This window comes from Apteryx mantelli, chromosome 27 (genome assembly GCF_036417845.1).
Source record: "Apteryx mantelli isolate bAptMan1 chromosome 27, bAptMan1.hap1, whole genome shotgun sequence".
Lineage (NCBI taxonomy): Eukaryota > Metazoa > Chordata > Aves > Apterygiformes > Apterygidae > Apteryx > Apteryx mantelli.
This window is the reverse complement of record NC_090004.1, coordinates 6,617,589-6,639,617: the sequence shown is the minus strand read 5'-3', so window position 1 is coordinate 6,639,617 and position 22,029 is coordinate 6,617,589. Positions and strand designations below refer to the sequence as shown.

Genomic DNA, 22,029 nt, shown 5'->3' with positions numbered 1-22,029 from the left:
CCCAACTCCATCTGCAAGGGATATGCAGTGAATCTGCAATGTGGGCATGAGCAGGTGGGAAAGAAAAGAGTGAGAGATTCAGACAGCTGCTTCCTTGGCACTTTAATTAAAATCTAATCTTCTTAATCTTCCCAGACACTGGCCTTGCCAGTCTCTGACTCGTAAGGCTGCGCAAACCCCAGTTTTAGTTGTGGCTGCCCTGTAGTGTTTTGCTGGCTGCTGCCGCAGCTGGGGAGCGAGATCACCAGCTGAAGGTCAAAGCCTCCTCTTGCTCACAGAGAGCTCAGCAGCTGCTGCAATTAGCACCTTTTGGGAAGCTGCATGTGGCTCAGCAGAGATCAGCAGCTGAGCAGCGGTGTTGGCAAGCGCAGTGGGTGACTGCAGTCCCCAGCGTCTCTGCGTCCATCCTGTCCTGGCTGGGCCTGTCCCAGGATGCTGTGTGTGGCTGCAGGGAAGGTGGATCTCCCCGGGTGCTGCTTGCGGTTCCTGCCGCGGGCCGGGAGCCCCCTCTGCTAGGGGCTGTATCAGCTCTCCCACGCTCTGCTTCTCCAGTTTAAAACTCTGGCTGCTTCTGAGCCAAACAAGGGAAAATCCCCCAGCCCAAGGTACTAGCTATTCTCCCTCATGAGGCCGTTACTGAACTCCGAGGTGTAACACGGGGGAGTCCCGAGCTCTGGCCGCTGCGGGCAGCGGTGCCGGCCGCCAGCCCCAGAGCTCTTGGCCGAGGCCTCTCCGGCGGGGGGCTGCAGCGCTGCTCTCGCCCCTCCGACCCTCCCCGGCACCGCGGCAGCCGCAGCGAACCGGCGCGCTGGGCTCCCCGTCCCCGAGCACCCGCTGCTGGCGCGGCGGAGGGAGGAAGGGGACGTGCGAGGGGGGTGTCGCGCCCGGAGGAAGGGGACGTGGGAGGGGGATGTCGCGCCCGGAGGAAGGGGACGTGCGAGGGGGGTGTCGCGCCCGGAGGAAGGGGACGTGCGAGGGGGGTGTCGCGCCCGGGCGGCGGCGGGGTGATGCTCTGCCCCAAGGGTGTGAGCCAAACCGGGCTCCCGAGCAGGGCGGCGGGTGCGGCGGCGGCGCCGTTCCGCGGGCAACCGGCTCCCTCTCGCGGAGGAAGGAAAAAGCTTTGCCGGAGCCGCCGCTCCCGGCGCCTTGCGGAATGGGGGGGAGCCCAAAGCTGGGCTCTGCCCCGAGAGAGCCACTTGCCCGACGCTTTGATTCGCTTCGGACCTGGCTTGGGGCTGGAGACGGGTTTGGGTTGGTTTCTGCATTTAAATGCGCACATTCTTAAAAACGGTGAGTTTGGGAACGCTTCCCTGGAATGCATTAAAAGCTCCCCAAATGCTATAGCGGATGAGGGCCCGCGCTGCGCCGGGGACGCTCGAGGATGCAGGATGCCCCCAGCGCAGGCTGCATCCTGCTGCCGGGGCTGCACTTCTCTGGCCTGGGAACAGCTCATGGGCTCCATCTCAGCTGGCAACGTGGAGTGTTCTCACCACCGCATTCCCAACACGAGGATTAATATTCATAACAGTTTATTCCCCCTGTCCGTTACTATTAAGTTCCATGTTGAAAAAAATTAGGATAAATCTCTTGATTTGTCCAGAAACTGAGACAAGTATTCAGCAAGGCTATTTCTTAACCTCCTCGCAATAATGATTTATTATTATTTGGGGCACAGACTGGATGCTTTCCAACTGTTTCATTTCCACCGATTTTCAGATTTCAATCTCTCTTGTCTCTCTAATGGCATCCAATCTTGTGTTTCTCTCATGAATAGTGATGAGGGCTCTGATGAAGAGACAGAGTCTGAGCGCATTTGCCACTCACTGGAGCAGCCTGTGCCTGGCCCCTAATTAATATGCAGCCTTCTTAATGTCCTGATTAAATTCCAGCTTGCAAATAAAACATTTGCAATTCACTTCCACTTTTTTATAAAAAGAGTGTCCCGTTAAAGTTTGCTGATTACAAATAAGGGACAAGGCAGTGGTTTGCAAAGGGCTCAGAGAAGCCGGGCAATAATTTTAAATGGAAGGTGAATACAGGATGCTTCTGAAGAGTTTGGGGAACGGCGCTTTGCAGGCGAGAGCGGTGCTCTGCGGCGCGGGGCAGGGGCAAGGGGCCGCGCTGGGTGGCCGGCTCCACAGAAGGGGGCTGGCCGTCCTTCTTGGTGCTCTGGCCATCGCTCCTCGGGATTTGTTACCCTGCCAAGCCGAACACGCTTTGCTAATAAACAAAAATTGATTTTTATTTATCTTACAAAGCGAAGCCCCATTGCTCCCGCTGTGCAGCTTTAATCCTTTCTTCTGTCGATGGAAATAATGAGAAAGACACCTGTGGATCTGGTTATAGCTGCAGGCCTCCTTTTTAACTATTAAAGAGATCAATACCCTTTTCAATGCCACTAATAGTTTTCTGGCCCACTTGATTGCAAGGGGACATGGTGATCTTGGTGTTATTTGCTTGTGACCAATGTGTTTCTGACCCACTTTCTCCCCCACCTGCTGATGCCATGGGGGGACCATGGGCAGGCTCCACCACCAAGCTCCGGTTCAAAGAAAACAACACATTGTTTCAGTTCATTAAAAATCCATCTTGTTTTTATTGTCCATTTTTTAAAAAGTTGGTGTTCTTCTATTCATAGTTACAAAATAATCCTATTTTACAAAGATTTACAGCTCTGGAAGTGCCCAGCAGTGAACAAGGCTGGATCTTGCAAGTCTCTTAAATAATCAAACCACAATTTCTTCTTTTCCCTTTAAAAAATAGGACAAAAAAAGGAAATTGGCCATAAACCCTCCCCTCCAGCACCAAGCAGAACATATCAGAGTGAGAGGATTTGTATAAAAGACAATTTATTTCTTTGAGAAGGGGCAACAGGGAGCGGAGGACGGGCAGACGGGGTAATTAAGGCACCCTACCAAGGAGGACAGTAACGGGGGAGATGTCTTTTTATTCCTCGCCACGAACCAAGCTGCTGGAGGGGATTTCTACCTATATCAAATTAAATTCCCGCTGCTGCGTTTTTCCCCTCCTTTAGAGTTCCCCGATGGCCAAATACCATCTTGCGACCCGAGGAGAGAGGGCGCGTTGGGAGCCCAGGATGGGCGGAGGTTTCCCGGCCAGGTCGCTCCCTAGGATTTGCAGTTTTCTGGTCTTTTTGGCCCCAGCCCCGAGGCAGCAGCCTCCGGAAGGGGTTTTCCAGCTCGGTCCGCGGCAGTTCCCGCAGCAGTCTCGCGCCTCCGGCGCCTCCTCAGTACGTCGGTCCCTTGACGGCGCCTGGCTCCGTTAGGTGCGCGGAGGCGTACGCCGAGGCTCCCAAGCAGGCGGCCGGCTCGCAGAAGCCGGGGAGCCCGGCGGGACCAGGCGAGCCCGGCCGGCCGGCCTCTCCGGGGGCTCCCGGCAGGCCCCGCTCGCCAGCCTTGCCGTCGAGCGCGTGGCCGGCGATGCCGGGGAGACCTGCAACGAGAGCGCGGCCGTCGGTCGCGGGCCCCCGCCGGCGCCGCTCCGGGAGCAGCCGGGCGGCAGGATAGAGCTTACCTGGGATCCCCGGCGGGCCCGGCATTCCCGGGTGGCCCCGGCCAGTGTCGCCGCGCTCGCCCTTCTCCCCTCGCTTCCCTGCAGGAAAAGGAAGGGGAGGAAGGACTCGTTATATCTGCACAAAGCACAAAAAGTGCAGCGAGGTCTGCAGAGGGCCCCAGGGGCGGGCGGGATGGACGGGGGGGGAGGCAGCCCCCACGCGGGATTTTCGGCATTGGCAAGCGCCGCCGGGAGCTGCTGCCGCCTGCCGCGGCCTCGCCGGCAGCCCCGGCTGGGGCTGGTGCAGGGAAAAGCTGGATTTCAAAGAGGGGAACAAAAACGAGGAAGCGCTCCCTTGAGGCTAGGGTGGCCCATCAGGAAGGGGATGGGAAAACACCTCTGGAAAGCAAAGACCACCTTTCCGTTTTGCTAAAACCACCCCAAAGCAAGAGAACGCAACAGGATGATAAACCAGCCGGGTTTGGGCACCGCTGATTTTTACGGCGCCTCCTTTGCTTTCAGCCCTGAGAGGCGGCTAGCGAGGGCCCCCCCCTCGGCGCGCCCCTCTCCCAGCGCCGCCGGCCCCCACCTACCTTTAGGCCCCGTGTTGCCGATCTGCCCGGCGGCACCCAGGATGCCAGGGATGCCGCGGGGCCCCATGGCTCCGTGCGGCCCCTGCTCGCCAGGAGGTCCCGGGGGGCCGGGGGGGCCGGGCGGCCCCATGGCCCCCGCGCCGCCCAGCGCCGCCCGCTTGGCGCTCACCGCCACCTCCGCCAGCTGCTCTGTAAGGCAAGCGCACGCCGGCGTTGGGGACGCGCGGTGGGAGCTGCCCGGCCGGAGCCGCCCCGCGCACCCGGCGCTCCTCACCTTGCAGCATCTTCAAGACCACGTCGACGATGTGCTGGTCGCCGGCATCCCGGCCCTGAGAGCGGGGACAAGGGGGACATGCGGTAAAGGGCGCTCCCCGCTCCGGAGACCCCGGCTGGGACCGTCCCGTTTGCCGGTCGGTGCCGGCACGAGCGCCTCAGCCCCGGTTCCGGGCATGCCCTGCCGCCCCCGGCCACGCTGCAGCCTGCTCGCTGGCCTCAGCCCGCTTAGCTCTCTGCAGCTCCATTTTGCAACTCTAGAATGAGGCTTTTAGGGAAAAATCCCCCCCGGCAGGTTGCAACGACACACGCTGGTGCTAGACGCTGGGTGGCTGCAAGGACTCAGCTAGCCGGAGCCGAGCCGAACAGCAGCCGCTTCCGGGGGAAGTGGTGGGTAAGAAGAGCTCAGAGGAAAATAATCTGCAGAGCTGAACAAGATAACCGGGACACCTGCCGACAGCCGTTTCCCTGGGCGTAGGAGGCACGAACGGGCTGGGGGGTAGGGGGGACATCGGGAGGTTTTGGGGCGGGGGGGTCACTCACGGCTATGCCCCGCTGGCCGGGCATCCCCGGCACGCCGCGCTCCCCGACGAGTCCTCGCGGGCCGGGAGGTCCCGGGTAGCCTCTCACGCCCGGCGCGCCTGCGTCCCCGGCGGGGCCGGAGAAGCCGAGCTCGCCCCGGATGCCTTGCTGCGGTAGGGATGGAGAGCGGCGTCAGGAACGGGCGAGCGCCGGCCCGTCCCGCTTGACGGACCGTGAGGATTTCCAGAGCCACAGCTTGCAGCAGGGGTCTGAACCCCAAACGGGGTCTGACCCTGGGGCCACTTGAAGCCCATCTCCAGTGAAAACGCTGTCACCGACCGCCAGCCTGCAACATGCACGCGGACGGGGGCCGGCTCACAGCTCAGCAGAGCTCTGCTGGATCCCAGCTCAAGAGGCCTCCCAGCAAAGCCGCGATGGTTTTTGCAACGCAACGCAGCGCACCTCCAGCAGGGACAAGGTACCAGCTCCCCACGCGCTTGCAGCTTGCTGTGTTCCTATGCTGGCAGGATGCTCCAGGCTGGATCATCCAGAAATGGAAACGCTGGTGTGGGGAAGCCAGCCAGGACTGGCCCAAGGTGGGGGTTTTCTCAGAGTGGTCCAACTCAGGGAAACCAGTCATGGGGCAGGAAGAGTGCCTCCAGTTTTGGGTAAACCTTGTCCTGGCCCTCGTGGTCCCCAGGCTCTAGGGAGTCCTGGAGAGCCACCCAGAGAGAAGGTGTGGGGAATCACCATCTCCTAAAGCCACCATCACTCACCTGTCCCTTTGGCCCTGGCTCGCCTGATTCCCCCTGGGGACAGAAGATACAAGAAATGCAATGGGGAAACAGCACAAATCTACAAACACTGCTGAGGGCCTGAGCTGGGACAAGATGCAGCTGCCAGTGCGGCACGGCAAGGAGGCAGGGACAGAGCAGTGGGTGCCAGCGGGGGACACGCACGTGTCCCCGCTCTCACAAACCGGCCACATGTGCTGCACCGGGCATGTGGTGCAGGGCTGTGGGTGCAGGGAACCACATCTGCCACCAGCCCTCACCCTCAACCCCAGAAACCCTCCAGCAGGCCTGTCCTGCGGGTACCTACCTTCTCTCCCTTCACCCCCGAGAGGCCGTGAACACCTGGGTCTCCCTGGAGGAAAGACACAAGAGTTGTGAAACTTCACCACCGCCCACCTTCTCTGGAGCAATTTTAATCACTCTTTCTGGCCTGCTGTTCTAGATCTGCTTTTTGTCTGCGCAGTTACTTGCAGTCACAGCCATGGGGGATGCTCAAGGGGACGATATAAAAAAAGCCTGGTCCTTCCACCAGCTCCCTGCAGTGGGAGGAAGATCTTTAGCACCTCCGTTTCAGTGGTGCATCAGGCTGCCTGGGCAAAAGCTTATGCTTGGGAGCAAATGCAGGCAGGAGGGCGAGTGCCCACCTCTGCCCGCAGCACTGACCCTCCAGCCCGTGCACTGAGCGATACCAGGTCTATAGCTTTTACAGTCTCGTGCATCATCCTCTAACCTGGTGGTCCAGGCCACTAATGAGCATCACTGCTCGTGTCACCCTCTGCACACTCAGAGCCCACGCAGGGCTCATATGAGACTCGGCTCAAGCCAGTTAGTCCTGGGAGCACGGTCAGTTCTGGGAGGGGGTCAGCAAGGCTGAATGCAACCTGCAAACTGCTGCCACTAGAGCAGCTGCATGAAAGACTCTGGGAAATCGCCCAGTTTACAAAACATTTTGCTTTTTGGGAAGGAAAAGCAGATCCTTCCAGCTTTCCCATGGAAGGGGGAAAAATGCCTTTGAAACAACTCAAAGTTTTATTGCACAGCTGCTCATGCCACGAAGCGGAGGCTAGGGACTCCCAGCTGGCAGCTAACACCCGGCAGCTGGGAGCATCCCACTGAGTCACCCATCGACAGAGGTGGGCGTCAGCCCTGATAAATGCAGGTGCCGGCACTTCTCCCCCCAGCCTGCCCGAGCCACCCAGCGCAGCGGCGGGAAGAGCGTATACTCACAACACCACCTTTGGGGCCGGTTTTCCCCGGGGAGCCCTGGAGGAGAGGAGAGACTGCGGTGAGACCTGGGAGCACGCAAGGGAGGGAGGAAACATGCGGGGTCGGATGTGCGGGCTGTGGCAGGGGTTCATACGTGGTTCATGGTGCAGCAAGGTGGATCTGACAGGCACCTTGGGCCCCAAAATCTTGTCTGCTAAAAACTCCATCCTGGGCTTCCCACCAGGCTCAGATATCTCCTGCCTGCCCAGCTACTCTCCTGATGTCTCAGCCCTCTGTATTAAAGCTAGATCCCAGCTTGTCCCAGTCCAAGGAACAGGTTCCCTGTGGCACCAGCTCTGGGCAAATACAGGATCCTGCAGCAAGATCTAAAATAGATCCGCTGTGTTAGGAGAAACGTTGCAAGTGACTCAGCCCTGAGTCCCTGCACTGTCATCTTGTCTTCATCGTTCATCTCCTCCCCTCCACCGTGCCCACCGCTCTGTCCCATCTGCCCACCCGCCTGCCCCCTCATTCCCACGGCAAGTACACCCACTGCCTGCCCGTCAAACCCCACGGCTCCGCAGCGCGGCTGCTCGGTAAAGCTCGGGCCGGATTTGCCACTTGTCTCTCCAACAGCAAAGGTTTCTGCAGGGAGTCACTTTTCTTGCAGGAACATTTAAAGAGCTTCACAGAGCGTTTCTCCCTTCTGCTTTTCCTGAACTTGCCCCCTGTTGCTGACTGCTCCAGGGCCAGGAGCCGCAGGGTGATCACCTTGTCTCCTTTGACTCCCGGCAAGCCTTGGGCTCCTGGGATTCCTGGAGGGCCCTGTTCCCCTTTAGCACCCTGGAAATGAAGGTAACGCACAGAAAGAGAAAGTTCTGGTGAATGAGAAGCGGCTGTGGAAAAGAAACTTGTAAAAGAGCTGGACGAAGGTCGACCTTTGCGGTGGCTCTGGTTTGACGCGACGGTGCCGACGATTACCCATGGGTGGATAAGGAAGGCTCTGCCGGATGCCGCTGAGACCGCCAGCAGCAGCGGTGAGACGCGGCCCTGCGCCGCCCAGCAGACACGTTCCCAGGCCTTCCCGACCGGGGAGACTGGGCAGCCCCTGCCGCAGGAGGCCTGGGGAGACGTCCAGCCCCAGGGAGGAAGGCACCGCGCTCCCTTTGGCACGCAGGCGTGCCCAGGAGCCCGGCACAGCCCCGCGGTCCGGGGGAGCCGGACACCTCCTGCCCCCTCTGTGCATCATCCCCAGGTCGCTTTGGGGCTGTTTTCCAGGCTGGGAAAGCCTCCAGGAGGAGCCGAGCGCTCTCCCTGCTGGGTATCTGGGAGGAAATTCCACTCCTGGCTGGGCTGAAGATGCCGCTGGCCCCGGGGACCGCTAATCCCTGCGCACTTGCTCTGCTGGCTAATCCCTCGCCCTGTCCGGCCACGCGCAGCAGGACGGGGCTAGCGATCAAACCCCGCAGCGAGCAAAGGGGAGATGCGCAGTGGTCCAAGCCTTAAAACCTCCAGGCTGCGCTGCAGCGGCAGGGTCTCTCCCGGCATGGGTCCCTGCGGCTCCGGGGACGGCAAAGCCGTTTCCCACTACGGGCTCCAGCCCCAAGCCCCGGGAGGGGGCCCAGCACGTACTCACCACTCTGCCCTGATCCCCGGGGGGACCCACGAGGCCTCGCTCACCCCGATCTCCCTGCAGAGACCAAAGGAAGAGTCGGTCAGGGGCCGGTCACCACGCAGCCACGCGTCCCGCTGCTTCCCGGACTCACCTTCAGCCCACGGACACCCTGTGGTCCTTGCTCACCCCGAGGTCCTGGTTCACCCTAGGAGCGAAAAGATCCAGAACGGGGCGTTATTCCTGGTGAGGGGCAGCGAATGGGCAGCTCGGGGGCTGACAGTGCTGCCTGGTTTTGCATTCGTGCACGAGCATTTGCCCGTCGCGCTTTCTAGGGGAGACGGCAGCGGGACGGGCGCCCCGTGCCCTTCCCAAGGCCAGTCCTTGTCCCCCGCAGCCAGGCGGCAGAGCGCGGCCCCAGAGTGATGGAAGATGCTGTGGTCCGAGCAGCACCCCACGGGCGATGGGGGGATCAGCGGACACAGGTCCTGGCCACTTCTGGGTGCCAGTGGACGGGACACAGGCAGAGAGAGGGTCTGGGAGGCGCCGGGGCAATGAGCCCCGCAAAGGGGCTGCACAGGAGCCACCGGGGATTAACAGTCTCCGAGAAAGCTCATGCCTGCTAAAAACAGATGTCCGTGGACAACCTGCTGCTTTCCAAGGGTTTATTGCAGGCCCTGAGTCATGTTCACAAGGTTTGCGTTTGCTGCCAACGCTGCTCCTCCGAGCAGCTCCCCTGCCACAAATAGCGGGGGACGGAGGGAAGGAGGAGGGCTGGGGAGGGAAAGCAGCCAATTCCGTTCTCTATTTGACAGCAAATAGGGAAAAAAGAGAAAGAGAGAGAGAGAAAACAAACCCCGGGCTGGCCGGAAGGAGGCTTTGCCCGGGCTGCCGGGAGCGGCGCCAGAGACTCCCATTAGGAAGCAGATGGCATCTCTTTACTTACGATTTGCCCGGGGGCACCGGTGACACCTGGCTGGCCTCGAGGACCGGGTTCACCCTGCGGAAGAGAGGCGGGCGCGATCGAGAGTGTCGAGGGCTCGCGGGTGAGCCCGCAGACGCGCCGTTCCCGGAGGGCGTCCCGCGGCTCCGCGGATCGCCTGACCCACCTTGTCTCCGGGGCCGCCTTTGCTTCCCGGCTGGCCCGGCAAGCCCTACGGAAACACAGCCAGGATCAGCACACAGGGAGCTGCCTGCTGCCCCGCGCCGGCAGGCAGCACCTCCGCTGGGTGCCGGCCCTGCGCCCCGGCGAGCTGGGGGACGGGGGACCCCCATGAGTGATGGGGTACCACCCGGGGGGGGGGTGGGGTCCTACATGCAATACTCACAGCTTGTCCCCGGTGGCCTGGAGGCCCCGGGCGGCCGGCTTGTCCCACGCTGCCCTGCAAGGGAAAGGCGGAGGCGTTGCTGCACGGCAGAGGATGCGGAAAGGTCCCTGGGGATGGGACAAGGCGCTCCTGGCCGAGAGAGGCCATCCTCCCTTTGCCCCACGGGGACAGCCAGACTCCACCAGTTGGGGAGACGCCACATCAAGGCCAAGGTGCCCCTCGCTGTCCCTTTATTTCCAGCAAGCACCCGAACAGGGAGCAGCACGTATCCGTTCCCCATCGCCACCGCAGGGAGTTGCCCGCAGAGCCCGGGCAGCCGGCGCTCCCCTGTCCGTGCGGTGCCTCACCTTCACGCCTGGGATTCCCGGCGTGCCGTCCTTGCCGTCGATGCCCGGGAGACCCTGCGGAAGGAGGGAGAGTCGGTCTGTGCGGCACCTCCCAGAGAGGCGAGGGCACGCCGCGACCACGCCAAGCTGGGCTGGGATGCGCGCTGCAAAACCCAGCCCGTGCTGGAGCAAGCGGCTCCTCTCCCTGGAGACCTCCGTCCTTCTCCTTGCACGGGGCTCAGCGCCGGAGCTCTGGCCCGAAGCACCGCCGAGGGGCCCGGCTGGAGGGCGGCTGTACTTACGTTCTCCCCCTTGGGGCCGATGTCGCCTTGGGGACCCCTGATGCCACGGCCACCCTGCACCGGGAGAGAGCAAGCGTTATTTCACCAGCTATTTGGCGCGGAGGCCGGGACGGTCGTGTCCCTGCCCTCGGGCTCAAGGGGACGCACCGGCCCTGGTGGGACCAAGGGTGCCAGCCCAGGCAGGGGTGTCCGGATGGACCCGCTCCCGGGCGAGACGGGCACAGGGCCCCCATCCCCGGCACCCCCTGCTTGCACCCTCACTGCGAGAGGCGAGCTGGGAAACTTGGAGCCAACAGAAATCTCCAGTTTGAGCCTTTCCCCCCAGCCAGGAGGTCTCTAATCCTGTTTGCACGGGATGAAAGTTGGTGGCGTTCCAACCCGGGCCGAGGGAAGAGCCCGGAATCAGACGGAGCACAGGGCAGGCTGGGCTCCTCTGCGAGGCGGGGGATGCTCAGCGGCGAAGCGCGGTACCTACCAGCTCTCCCTTCTCGCCGGGCTCCCCGGGCGGTCCCTTGGGGCCTTCCCTGCCCTGGGGGGCGAGAAAGACGGGGGCTGAGCGCGGGGCCACCGCCAGCCCCCCCGCCAGCGCCGGGGACGAGGGACAGCACAGCACTCACCGGCCGCCCGGCGGCTCCGATGGTCCCGATCATCCCTTTGTAGCCAGCAGGACCCTGCAAAAAAAGAGCACCGGGGGGGGGGGGGGTTGATTCCTCCCGTATAACCCCCAGCCCTGCTCCCCTCCGGCCACGAGCCCGCGGGAAAGGCAGCGCCGTCGGGACGGCAGCCGGGCGCCGCGGCCGCCTCGTCCCTGCGAGCGCTTACCGTCTCGCCCTTGGGTCCCGCCGCGCCGGGGTAACCCCTCAGGCCCTGCGGTCCCTGCAGGGAATAAACCACAAGCAGGCTGAGCCGGAACCTGGATCTCTCCCCAGAAGCAGCCCAGGAGGAAACAGCAATTAAAGCAGAAGCTGGTATCGGAAATCAGTGCTTTTTGCCAAATACGAGGCGTTTCAGGCCTGCCGCCCGCTCCGGACTCTGCCGCGCGCCAGTCCGGCCCCGCTCCAGCTCTCGGTTTGATAACAGCGGCGGGCGCAGGCTGGTGCTCCTTCCTCCGACCAAGCTGTCGGCTTCCAACGGATTTTGCTCTTTCCCAGACTGAAGGGCTCAGCCCGTTAATTGCTTTTCATCTTCAAAGCGCTCAGCAATCTCGGACAACTTAATCCTCACGCCCCCGCAGAGAGCGGGGCAGGATGAGCCCCGTCTCGGCAGGGTACCGGGGGCTCAGCGCCAGCGGGGGGTTTGGCCGGGGTCAGTGCGTTATCGGGGCAGCCCACTCCGCTGGCCGGGGACCGAGATGCCCCGGCCATCACACATGCTCCCGCTGCCCAGCGCTGCCCCGGGAGGCCGCCAGCATGAGCGGGGAGGAGGAGGAGGATGGACGGGGCGAAGGCTTCGTGCTGGTGCCAGCGGTTGGTCCCCAGGAGCAGGGACACGCTGGGCTGGTCACATCCCCACGCCGGTCAGCCCCAAGCACCCGGGGTAACAGCAGCAAATGGAAATAAATACGTTACTGGAGGGCCGGGGATGCCTTGTTCTCCGGAGGCGCCGACGTCACCCTTGGGGCCCTGGGAAGGAGCCGGAGAGAAGAGACGTGAGCGCGGGGGAGCCTCTGCGGGTGACGCAGGGGTATCGACCGCCCCGGGGTCGGCTCAGGACAAGACCCCTCTCACCCGGGGGGGTTGGGAAGTGGGGAGCCCCATCCTCCACGGAGGACCCCCTCCGGGAAAGATCAACCCCACCGTCCTCCTCCTCCTCCTCCCAGCCCCGGGGGGCCCGGCCGTGCTCACCTGCCGGCCCTGCCTGCCAGGCTCTCCAAGGGCGCCGGGGCGGCCCCTGTGTCCCTGCGGGAGAAGAGGAAGAGTGTGAGCTCCCCTGGGCACCAGGGCGGAAGCCGCATCCTCGGCAGGGCGCAGCCGGGCCGCGGGCAGCAGCACCCGGAGCCAACCCTGCCGGCGATGTGCCCACCCCGGGGACGTGCCGGCTCGCCGGCACCTCCGGGCTCCCTTACCTTCAGTCCCTGCAGTCCTTGGGGACCCTTGGGACCTGGTGGGCAGTTGGTGGGACACTGGTGGGGAGAACAGATGCACGTTTTAACTGGGAATTGGCCCAAAGCCGTGGCGAAGCCGTGCCCTGGCCCTGCTGCCGGCCAGGGAAGGACGTGCTGGAGCGTCTAAGCTGGGCTGCGCGACACAGCCCGCGGGGACGGCGCGCTCGCGGCACCGTGCCGTTGCAGACCCTGCTCCCCCGGCAGCCGCTCTCGCCCCAGGCACCGAGCCGGCCCCGGGCACCGCAGAGGCTCCCCGCCATCCCCTGCCGGCGCTGCTTTCCGCGGTCAATCCCGCTCCGCCAGTCCCGACGGGGAGCCAGCGAAGGGCAACGGGACCAGCTCTGGGCACGGAGCCGGCTGCTCCGCACGGGAGGCTCGGCAAGCCCCCGGCCCCAGCAGGAAAGCGGGGAGCTGCCGCCCCCCGAGGGCACTTGCAGCGAGGCTGGGCACGGTCAGCCCCGGGGAGGAGGTCACGCCGGGATCAGCCCTCGCTTTGCTCCCCAGCGTCTCCAGGCTGTCACCAAATCGCCAGGGTTAACGTACTTCCAGGCAATGCCTGGTGCAATCTTCCAGCCGTCGTTAAACTGCGGAGGCCCGTTGCAAGCACACGGTAATTGCGGCTCTTACCAAGAAGTCAGCGCTGCCTTCCAGTCCCTGGACGTGTCCGGGGGGGCCCTGGAAGGAGAGAGCATCCTTCAGGCTCCTGCCACGGCGCTGCCCACAGCGACGCTCCGGGCCGAGCTGCCTCCACCCGCCCGCGTCCCTGCACCCTCCATCGGGGCTCAGCCCCTGCCCCGGCTGCTGAAGGACGGGGACGAGGGCCGGGGCCTGAGTTACGGGATCTCCCTCCTGCACGAAGCCCTGCTCAGGCCAGGGGAGATACTCACAGGTTTCCCGGGAGGGCCTGGGGGACCCCGCGGGCCATCGGGTCCGGGATCACCCTAGGAAAAGAAGAGCCCCAAGGGAAGGAGACTTTAGGAAGGTCGATGGCTACAGCGGGAGCCAGCGCAGAGACGGGGCAATAAAGCACCGGAGACCGGACACCCGCGGGAAATGGCTGCGGAGAGGATGGAGGGCAGGGGCTCCACCACCCTTCCGTTCCCGCGCTGGGACCGCGCTCGCCCACGTTCGCAGGGGATGTCCCCGGTTATCCCGAAGCGCCGAGGAACGGACCGGGCTGGCGAGGAGGGGAGGGTTTCCCCGCACGTCCGCCCGCCGCGCTGCCTCCGGGGCGGTGCCCGGAGCAGCCCTCACCTTGGGTCCCAGCGCTCCGATCTCCCCGGGCAGTCCGACCTGGCCCGGAAGCCCCTGAGGAAGAAGAGGGACGTTCGCTGAATGCGCCTGCCGGGTCCCACGAGCGTCTCCCCTCTAACAGGGTTGCGAGCCCCCATTGCAAACACACCGATCTCACCGGTGTTTGGGCTCGCCGGCTGCGCGTGAGCCCGCTTCGTCCTTGCGCTATCGCATTTACAACCCTGCCACGTACCGGCAAGGCTGAGACACCCCAGGAGTTGTGCAGGGACACTGCACCCTTCCCGATTTTGGTGGAGAACCAGCAGTGAGAGAGTCCAGCCGATCCCTGGCCACGTGGCCCATCACGAATATTCGGCTCACCCTTCCCCAAGCCTCGGGCTTAGCCCCAGGATTGCTGAGGGCTGCAGAGAGCTCGGGGACCTCAGTCTCCCTCTGGGGGTGCCGGGATTTGACTTCTCCCAGCACAACCCCGAGCGGGCGTCCCGGCCGACCACCCCAGCCCCTCCAGCACAGCACTTACGGGTGGTCCTGGCAGCGAAGGGCCCTGAAACAAGAAAAAAGACACAGTGGGTCCACGTCCTCCATCCCCCCCAGCCAAAACCCAGCGGTGCCTCTGCCCCGTGCAGGGCTGGGGCAAGAGGGCAGCGCTCAGCCGCCCCTGGGGACGCGGCGGGAGAGCAAAGCCTTGCTCCGGGCGCTGCTCCCACCCGGGAGCCGGGTGCTCCATCACCCGCTGGAGAGGGAGATACTCACGGGGAGCCCCGGCGGCCCTGGGAGTCCAGGCTGGCCCTGTCGGGACAGAAGGGGAGAGTCAGGAGCCGAATCCTGGTCCCGCACTCGGACGGCCCCGAGCCCCACCGGACACCCAGCGTGCCGCGGGCTGTTGCAACAGCGGGGCTTGGTGCACCCCAGGCTCGCCCGTGCCCTTGCTGGGGCGGACGGGACCAGCACGGTGGTGGCAGAGCAGGGGAGCCTGCGCCGTGCATGAGCTGCTAATACTCAGTCCCACGCGGGATGGAGCCTCGGTGCCCTGCCGCAGCCCGGTACTGCACCACCGCAATGCTGCAGCAGCGCGTCCCCTCCCCAACCGCCCTGCTCCCGAGGGAGAGGGACGAGCGCAGCCCCCAGGGAACAGCCCCGGCACTGCCCGCGCTTACCTTAATTCCTGGCCCGCCAACGGGCCCCGGTTCCCCCTTTGCTCCCGTCAGGCCCTGCAAGAGGAGAGATGCTGGAGGTTACTGCCATGCGTAGCCGGCCTTCCCCCTCGCTGCCCGCGCCGCTCTGCTTTCCAACATTTTCCAGCATTTCTGTCCAGGCTGCTTCCGCCACCCTGGGGGGTTACGAGTGGGGACTTTGTGTCTGCTATGCAGATGCCGGGTACCAAACCCGGCGATGCTGGAGTGCAGCCCCGATGGTGCAAACCAGTTGGGAATAAACCACCGCAGGCTCCTCGCGATGTCTGCGACGGGGCTCAGCCTGGGGGGGCTCGGCAAGGATCGGCACCGGATCGGCGCCGGAGAGGCATGCGAGACCACAGCCCCTCTGGGAGCCCAGCTACACCCGTGTGGGTCCGGAGGAGCGTGCCGGCTTCACCAGCATCGCTGAGGGCCGCATCCGGCTTCCTATAAAGAGGTGTTAAGCGCTGTAGCTGGTTGCTTGCGCTACACCTGCCGTGTGGTCTAATTCCTGCACGCTGCAAAGCCCTCGGGACGCCGGGAGCGCAAAGCCGCTCGCTCAGCCCGGCTCCGTTCTGCTGCTTTATTCAACAGGGCTGAAAATCTTTTGCAGGGCAGATTAGCCTGGCTGAATAATGCATGCTGATAATGACATTTATTATTCTATTCATTTATTACTGAAGAATAGCTAAAACCCAAATTTTTATGGAGGCGCGTCCGGAGACACAAAAGAGGGCCCTGCAGTTTGGGCGTCCTGCTGGTGAGCACGTAGACGTGCGACGCGCTCAGACGCGCACCCGGGCAGCGCTGCTCTCCGGGCGGACGCCGGGCACCCTTCCCGCTCCCCTGCTCTTCCCCCTGCGCTCTTTCGGGAGCCGGGGGCGGCGGGAGGCAGGGCGGCAGCTGCGGCCCCCGAGCTCCAAGGAGGCGCCGCGCTCGGCCTGCGTTTCTTGCTGCGAACGTAAAGGCGCTTTGAGCTGCCGCACGGAGGGATTTTGGCACTTCCTCGTGCATGGCAGAAAAGGATCCAAGGGCTTTAGCCGGCGCAGGCCCGGCCTCGGGAGTGCCGGCAGGATTGCACGGAGCTCCTCCGCGCTTTGCTTGAGAAGAGGCATCTCAGGGCTCGGCAGGGTCACGTTTGCTCCCGTTCGGGGCAGAGCTAAGAGCTCCCAGCACCCGGGGGGGGGGGGGGTGACGGGCTCAGACGCAGACCCCAGCCAAACTCCTGCTCCCCGAGCCGGGAGATCAGCGGAGTTTGCCGAGAGCCCGCTCGGATCGGAGCCGCGCCGGGAAGGCGAGGGGCTGTACTCACGTCGATGCCGGGCTTCCCTGGGGGCCCGTCCGGACCGGGCGCTCCGGGCTCCCCCTTGGCACCCTTTAAAAGAGGCACGTGCACAAGTTAAAAGGCGGCTCTTCCCAAAGGGACGAGGCAATCCGCGAGCTCGGAAGGAGGCACCTATGCTCACCGAGGGGCCAGGCGCGCCGGGCGAGCCTTTGTCACCCTGCGGAAAGAGAAGAAGGTTATTAAAAGGGGGGGTTTTGCTCAGGGCCTGCTCCATGTCCTCCCGTGCCCCCCCAAAGCCGCCGAGAGGTGCGGGATGCCCCCAGCTTGGAGGCCGGGCCGGGGCTGGAGCGAGGAACAGAGCGCGCTTCGGTGCGGTTGCAGGAAGGCTGCGGCTTTGGGGTAAAAATAGCACTAAAATAACACCCTGGGGCCAGGGTGGAGCCTGGGGCCAGGCGCACAGAAAGGCGCTTTCTGCCGGCTCACAAATCCCCGCTGTGTTCGGTGGTTCCCCCCCCCCGCACCCCCGCGAGGGTCTCGGCACCGGCACCGCCGCCGCACGGGCACCCGCATCCCGGCGCGCTGCTCCCTGCTGCCCCGACGGCATCCTCCTCCTCGGGGGCACCTCTGGGCCTCATCCCGGCACCCCCGGCACCCTCCTTGCCCCCCCCCCGGGGGGGGCCCTGAGGACGCTGCCACGGGGCCGCGGGACAGCGCTCACCGTGCGCGACAAGCTCCCTATCGCCGTGCCCCTCAGGAAGCAGATCAGACCCCGTATCCCAAGGTTTTTTTCGGAGGCTACGGCTGCAGGCACCCACCAGCTGGCCTCGGAGCGTTTCCCGAAGGCCCAGCCGGAGCCTTCTCCGTGCATTTAGGAGTCTACATCCCTTTGCAAATCCGGCTCCTCGCAGGGGCCGGCCCCAGCCGCAAGCTGCCGCCCCGACACAATGTCCCTCTTTGTGCCCCGGGCCCCCTCCCTCCCCGCGGCCCTGTACTCACGTCGATGCCGTCGGCTCCCGGCACTCCTGGCGGACCGGGGGGCCCTCGCGGGCCGGGCTCTCCTGGCGGACCTCGCTAAGGGGGGGGGGGGGGAGAGGAGGCAGGGCTCGCGTCAGGACGGAGATGCTCGGGCTCGGAGGGAGCAGCGCCCGCCGCCTGCACGCGCCGGGACCGGGGCGAGCACCCCCAGGCGCCACGCGACAGCTCCCGCTTCCCCTGCCGTCTGCCCCGGGGCAGCCCGTCCCGTCCCAAAGGCCCCCAAGCAAGGGCACGGATGGGGAAACCCGGGAAATTCCCCCTGCATGCTTGAACTACTAGCGCCCTGGTTCCCTCCGGCCGGGCTGGGGAAAGCGGGGGTCGCTCGGGGTCTCAGCAGGGCGACGGCAGCCTTTGCAGAGGCCCCTCTCTGCTCGGGGTGCAGCCCCCGCGCCGGGGTTTCCGCAAGCACCGGCAGGACTTCGACGCCTGGAGCCGCTGGCGTTGAACGGGGAGGCCGAGCCCACGGCGGGAGCCCGCGTCCCGGCCTCCGTGCGCGCCCTGCGCCCGCCTGGCGCTCTGCCCGGGGCCGGCTCCGCGGCGCGTTTGCAGCATCGCTCTTCAGCATCTCACAAAAGCGCCATTCAGGCGGCGTCAGGGGAGCTCCAGGAGCAGCCTGGCCTCCAGCTCTGAGGTTTTTACACGGCTCCCCAGGAAGAGCTTTGCAAATAAATCTCTGTTATCCTAACGGGGCATTTTCAGGGAAGAGACTCTGCTCCTGGAGACCGAATCCCTGGTGTTCTTGGAAATGAAACTCAGACAGGCTGCCTGTGTCTGACACTGCCTGGGGCTCCTCCGTTCTTCGAGGCTTATTTATTTTAAAGCACAGCTTACAAGGATGAGCAGTCCTGCTCGTTTGTGGGCAAAACTGAGAGACCCCCCTGGCTTCACCTTGGAAATACCCCCCTCCCCGTCTGGGCAGGGAGAGATCCCGCCTGGAAGCACCCATGAATAGCACCTTTGTGCTGCCCAAGCCCTTTCCAAACGGTTCTTTGTTTCGGGAGCTCCCCGAGCCCCCGCCGTGGCTGCCGGCATCGGGGCTGCTGCGGGAAGGCAGCCGGACCCTCCCCGGCCCTCGGCAGAGGTGAGCCACCTTTGCGGCAGCACAACCCAGCTTCTCTTCCATGGGGGGAGATTTCCCCAAACGTTACACCACTTCTGTTCTAAACATCTGATTTTTGGGGCTGGGCGGTGATGGCCTCTCTCCTGGCGGGTGTGATTGCGGAGGAGCATTGCTTCCCTTCCCCGGGCAGCGCTCGCACTCGGCAGCACTGGGAGACGCTTCCTTCACTTGCTCTTTTCTCTCTGATTCATTTTCTCCTGCCTTTGGGTAAGTTTGGGGAGCCCTCCGGGACCCCGACTCGTGTCGCCTCCGCTGCCGCACTAGATCCCTGCTGGCCCTCGGCAAATGCCCGCAGACCTCCAAGGGCCTCTGCCTGCGCCATGCATCCCGGGCTTGAGCCCTTCCTGGCCATGGTGGTGGGCAGAGCCCTCTGGCCGCCCCGCGGTGCTGCCGGCTAGCCGGACCCCAGCACACGTTTCCCAAGGGACAGGAGGCAAAAGAGCTGGGTGCTGCAGCGGAGGGAGCAGAAACGGCGGCGAAAGCCCCCATCCCGCCCCAAAGGGCAAACCGAGCGCTCGGCCAGCGAGTGCCAAACGCGAGCGGGGCGGACGTCGCCGCGCAGCCCGGCCCCGTTCCCGGCCCTCCGCGTGGGGCTGCGGGCAGCGCTCGGCACGGGGAGCTCCCCGGAGGGGATGGGGCTCCGCAGCCCGGCCGGGGACCGGTGCTGCCCCCCCCTGCACGAGGGGAGAGTGAGCAAAAGGGGTGGAAAAAAGGAGCGGGGAGCCCCAGAGGGGCAAGCGGGCTGAGGGGCTCGGGCGTCCGGCCGCGGAAGGGGACAGAGCGGAGCACTTACGAGCTGAGCCAGGCAGAAGCCGGTGGCCTGGAGGAGGAGGAGGAGGAGGAGGCAGAGCTTGAGGCTGCCCGGGGAGCCGGCCATGGCGAGGGTGCCGCAAGCCCGCGGCGGTGCTGGCCCAGCTCGGCGGTGCTCAGGTGTGCGGCAGCCCCGACTGCCCGGCCCCAGCGCGCGCCCCCGGCAGCCTGCCGAGGAGGAGGAGGAGGAGGAGGAGGAGGAGGAGGAGGAAGGGGCCAGGCTCATTAATATGGAGCAGCCCAGAGGCGAGGGCAGGCGGGCTGGCCCCCGGCCCCGCGCGCCCCCCCAGGTGAGCCCGCAGCTATTTTGGGCTGCGCCGGCCGGGCCGGGCTGCCGGCTGCCGCCTTGGCGCCTGCTGGCACGAGCAGCCCCGGGCGGCTCCGGTGCGGGCGAGGGGCTGTGAGCCGGGCAGGGGTCTGCCTCGCGCCACCCCGCTCCTGCCCTGGGAGCCCGGGCGCTGCTCTCAGCCCCCACCCGGCCCCGGCAAGGCCATGCGCCCGCTGCGGGCTCCGACAGTCGAGGCACGGCCGGTCGGTCCAGCCTGCGCCGGGCCGGTCCCGGGGGGACGAAACGTGCCAGGAGGAGCTGCGAGCAGCCGCTGAGAAACCCCCCGTGGATTCGGGGTGGCCCTGGGAAAGCAAGGCGGCAGCTATGCTGGGAATTCACCCAGCAGCGCCGACCAGGGAACGAGGCCCGTCGCCGTGGGAAGATGGACAACGCGGTTCCCACGGGGCGGCCCGGGCTGCTCGCGGGCTCCCCGCTGTCCCCGCTCCGTGCACCCGCCGTGCCTGGCACCCTGCTCGCTGCCCAAAGTCCCAGCTGCTGGAGCTGGGACGATCGCTGTGTGCAGAGCCGTGCAGCGAAGGGGCTGCCCACCCTGCTGGCTGCGGAGCGAGGCCTGCCAGCCCCGTGCCCTGGCAAGAAACACCCGATATTTGCTCTTAAATAAATAAAGCTCCCGCCTTGATTTTTAAGCCGTTTCCCAGATTTTTCAGTGATGCACTTGGAATGCCTGAAGCTGGGAGTCAGGCCTGCTTAATCCCAGGCACTCATCTGCTGATACTAAAAATTCTTCGAGGAAACAGTTTTTTCTTCTAAAAACCATGACACATTTCCATCAGTGGTGCACCGGGCTCGGCGGCCGGCCGTTGCGCTCGAAGGGCTCCCGCGACGCCCCCCGAGGGCAGCGACAACAAATCCCTGCTCCGTCCCGTTCCCCCGCATCCCTGCTGCCCCGGCGTGTCCTGCCACGGATGGCGACTAGAGCCGGCCCCAGCTGAAGCCATGTGCCTGCATCCGCTCGGGGACGTGTCCCAGCGAGCGGGGGCTGAGTCGCGACCCCAGGACTGGGTCCACGCAGAGCCCGAGCCCCGTCGCCGCTCCGCGCGTCCGCGCTGGGGCTGCGCCTGGCTGCTGCGCCCGGCTGCCCCCGCCAGCTCTCGCCTTAGCGGCAGCCGCCCCCCGGCGCTGGCTGCCGCGCGGACACGGCACCGCTCGGCGCTCGCCCGGGGCTTGCAGGGAACTCGGCGATGATTCAGCTTTGTGATTTCTTCCTCCTCCTCACGGAGGGCTCAAAGGCTCCACGCCGAGCCGTTGCAAATCAATGCGTTAGTATTCAGAGCGGCGTGCAGCGGCCTCGCGGCAGCGGCCGGGCTCACTTCCCCTGGCCCCCGCACGGACCGGGCCACCGTGGCGGGCACCTGTGGGTGACAGCGCCCAGGAGAGCCGCGCTGCGCCCGGCACAGCCAGCCCCGGCGATGCCTCCCTCCGGCCGGCCAGGTGCCCATTCCTGTGGCTGGCACCGCACCGCGTGGGGGGGACACCTCTGCTCAGCGCAACCCGGACCCGTGGGGGGAATTCCCGTTCGGGGTGACACCTCCAGGAGCACGAGGGACCACCGGGCGCCCACGTCCCTCCAAAGGCCACTGGCTTTGTGTCCTCAACTCCCAGCCGGAGTCCGGCTGGGAACACGGCGCATCCCTGCCTGCCCGGGGGGGAATATCCCAGCGCACAGGCCAGCGAGGGCTGACGGAGCAGCGCTGCGGGCAGGAAGCCTAAAAATGCATTTCCTTTTCCTTCTCTCTGTTGCTCAGCCTTTGCGTCTCCGCTTGGGCACGGGGAAGGAGTTGCCGCCCTCGCTGCTGCTCTCGCTGGCAGCACGAGCCCCTCCGAGCGCCCGACACAGCGGGGAGGCGCTTCCCCCGAAACCTCCCAGTTTGAAACAAAAATTCCTTAGTCTTTAGGCTAAGGGCACCTTGTTTTTAGAGCATCTGCATTTGGATCCTTCCCATTCATGCAGCCACTGGGATATTTTTGCTTTGTGCCTGATGCAAACAGACCCCACCGCTATCGCTGCGCCCGGGGCCCTTTCTGGGACAGGAGTGTCACTTTTGGAAGCGTTATGTAATTCCAAGTGTCTCATAGATCACTGCATACTGACATCTTTTTTCTCCTTTTGATGCCGTTGCTCATTTGATTGCAGCTTTTTACTTAGTGTGGGTCCTTAAATTCCCTCCTTCGCACCTCAGCGTGAGCGTACCGGGCGCCGGAGAGCTGTGCTCTGTGACACGCAGCTTGTTTAAAAGACTCGGTGTTTTTCTCCCCCGTGAGTTTTACTGTGGGATCACGCCCGAGCGTTTGCTTGCCCCCCCGCGCACCCTTGGGCCCATTCACAGCGGAGGCTAACGCTGCCCGGGGGTCCCCCCCTTGCTCCCCACAGCCCGGTGCAGCCCCGGTGCCGCCCCAGATTGCGGTGACAGGGCCAGGAAGGGGGTTA

The 22,029-nt window shown here is 64.6% G+C and overlaps 1 protein-coding gene across 1 annotated transcript; it reads right to left on the bottom strand.

The window, feature by feature from the left end:
- Positions 1–2,572: 2,572 nt before the first annotated feature.
- Positions 2,573–19,413, bottom strand: COL9A2 (collagen type IX alpha 2 chain). Its single transcript, XM_067311699.1, has 32 exons — positions 19,236–19,413; positions 17,284–17,358; positions 16,469–16,504; positions 16,315–16,377; positions 14,985–15,038; positions 14,581–14,616; positions 14,348–14,371; positions 13,828–13,881; positions 13,461–13,514; positions 13,201–13,248; positions 12,535–12,591; positions 12,314–12,367; positions 12,038–12,091; positions 11,292–11,345; positions 11,087–11,140; positions 10,945–10,998; positions 10,470–10,523; positions 10,189–10,242; positions 9,842–9,895; positions 9,623–9,667; positions 9,460–9,513; positions 8,668–8,721; positions 8,538–8,591; positions 7,673–7,744; positions 6,923–6,958; positions 6,003–6,047; positions 5,678–5,710; positions 4,923–5,069; positions 4,381–4,435; positions 4,107–4,295; positions 3,535–3,612; positions 2,573–3,453 (listed from the first exon to the last, which is right to left on the bottom strand). Exons 1-32 carry the CDS (start codon positions 19,317–19,319, stop codon positions 3,248–3,250), a joined length of 2,085 nt encoding a protein of 694 aa, XP_067167800.1. The 5' UTR covers positions 19,320–19,413; the 3' UTR covers positions 2,573–3,247.
- Between the last annotated feature and the right edge of the window lie 2,616 nt (positions 19,414–22,029).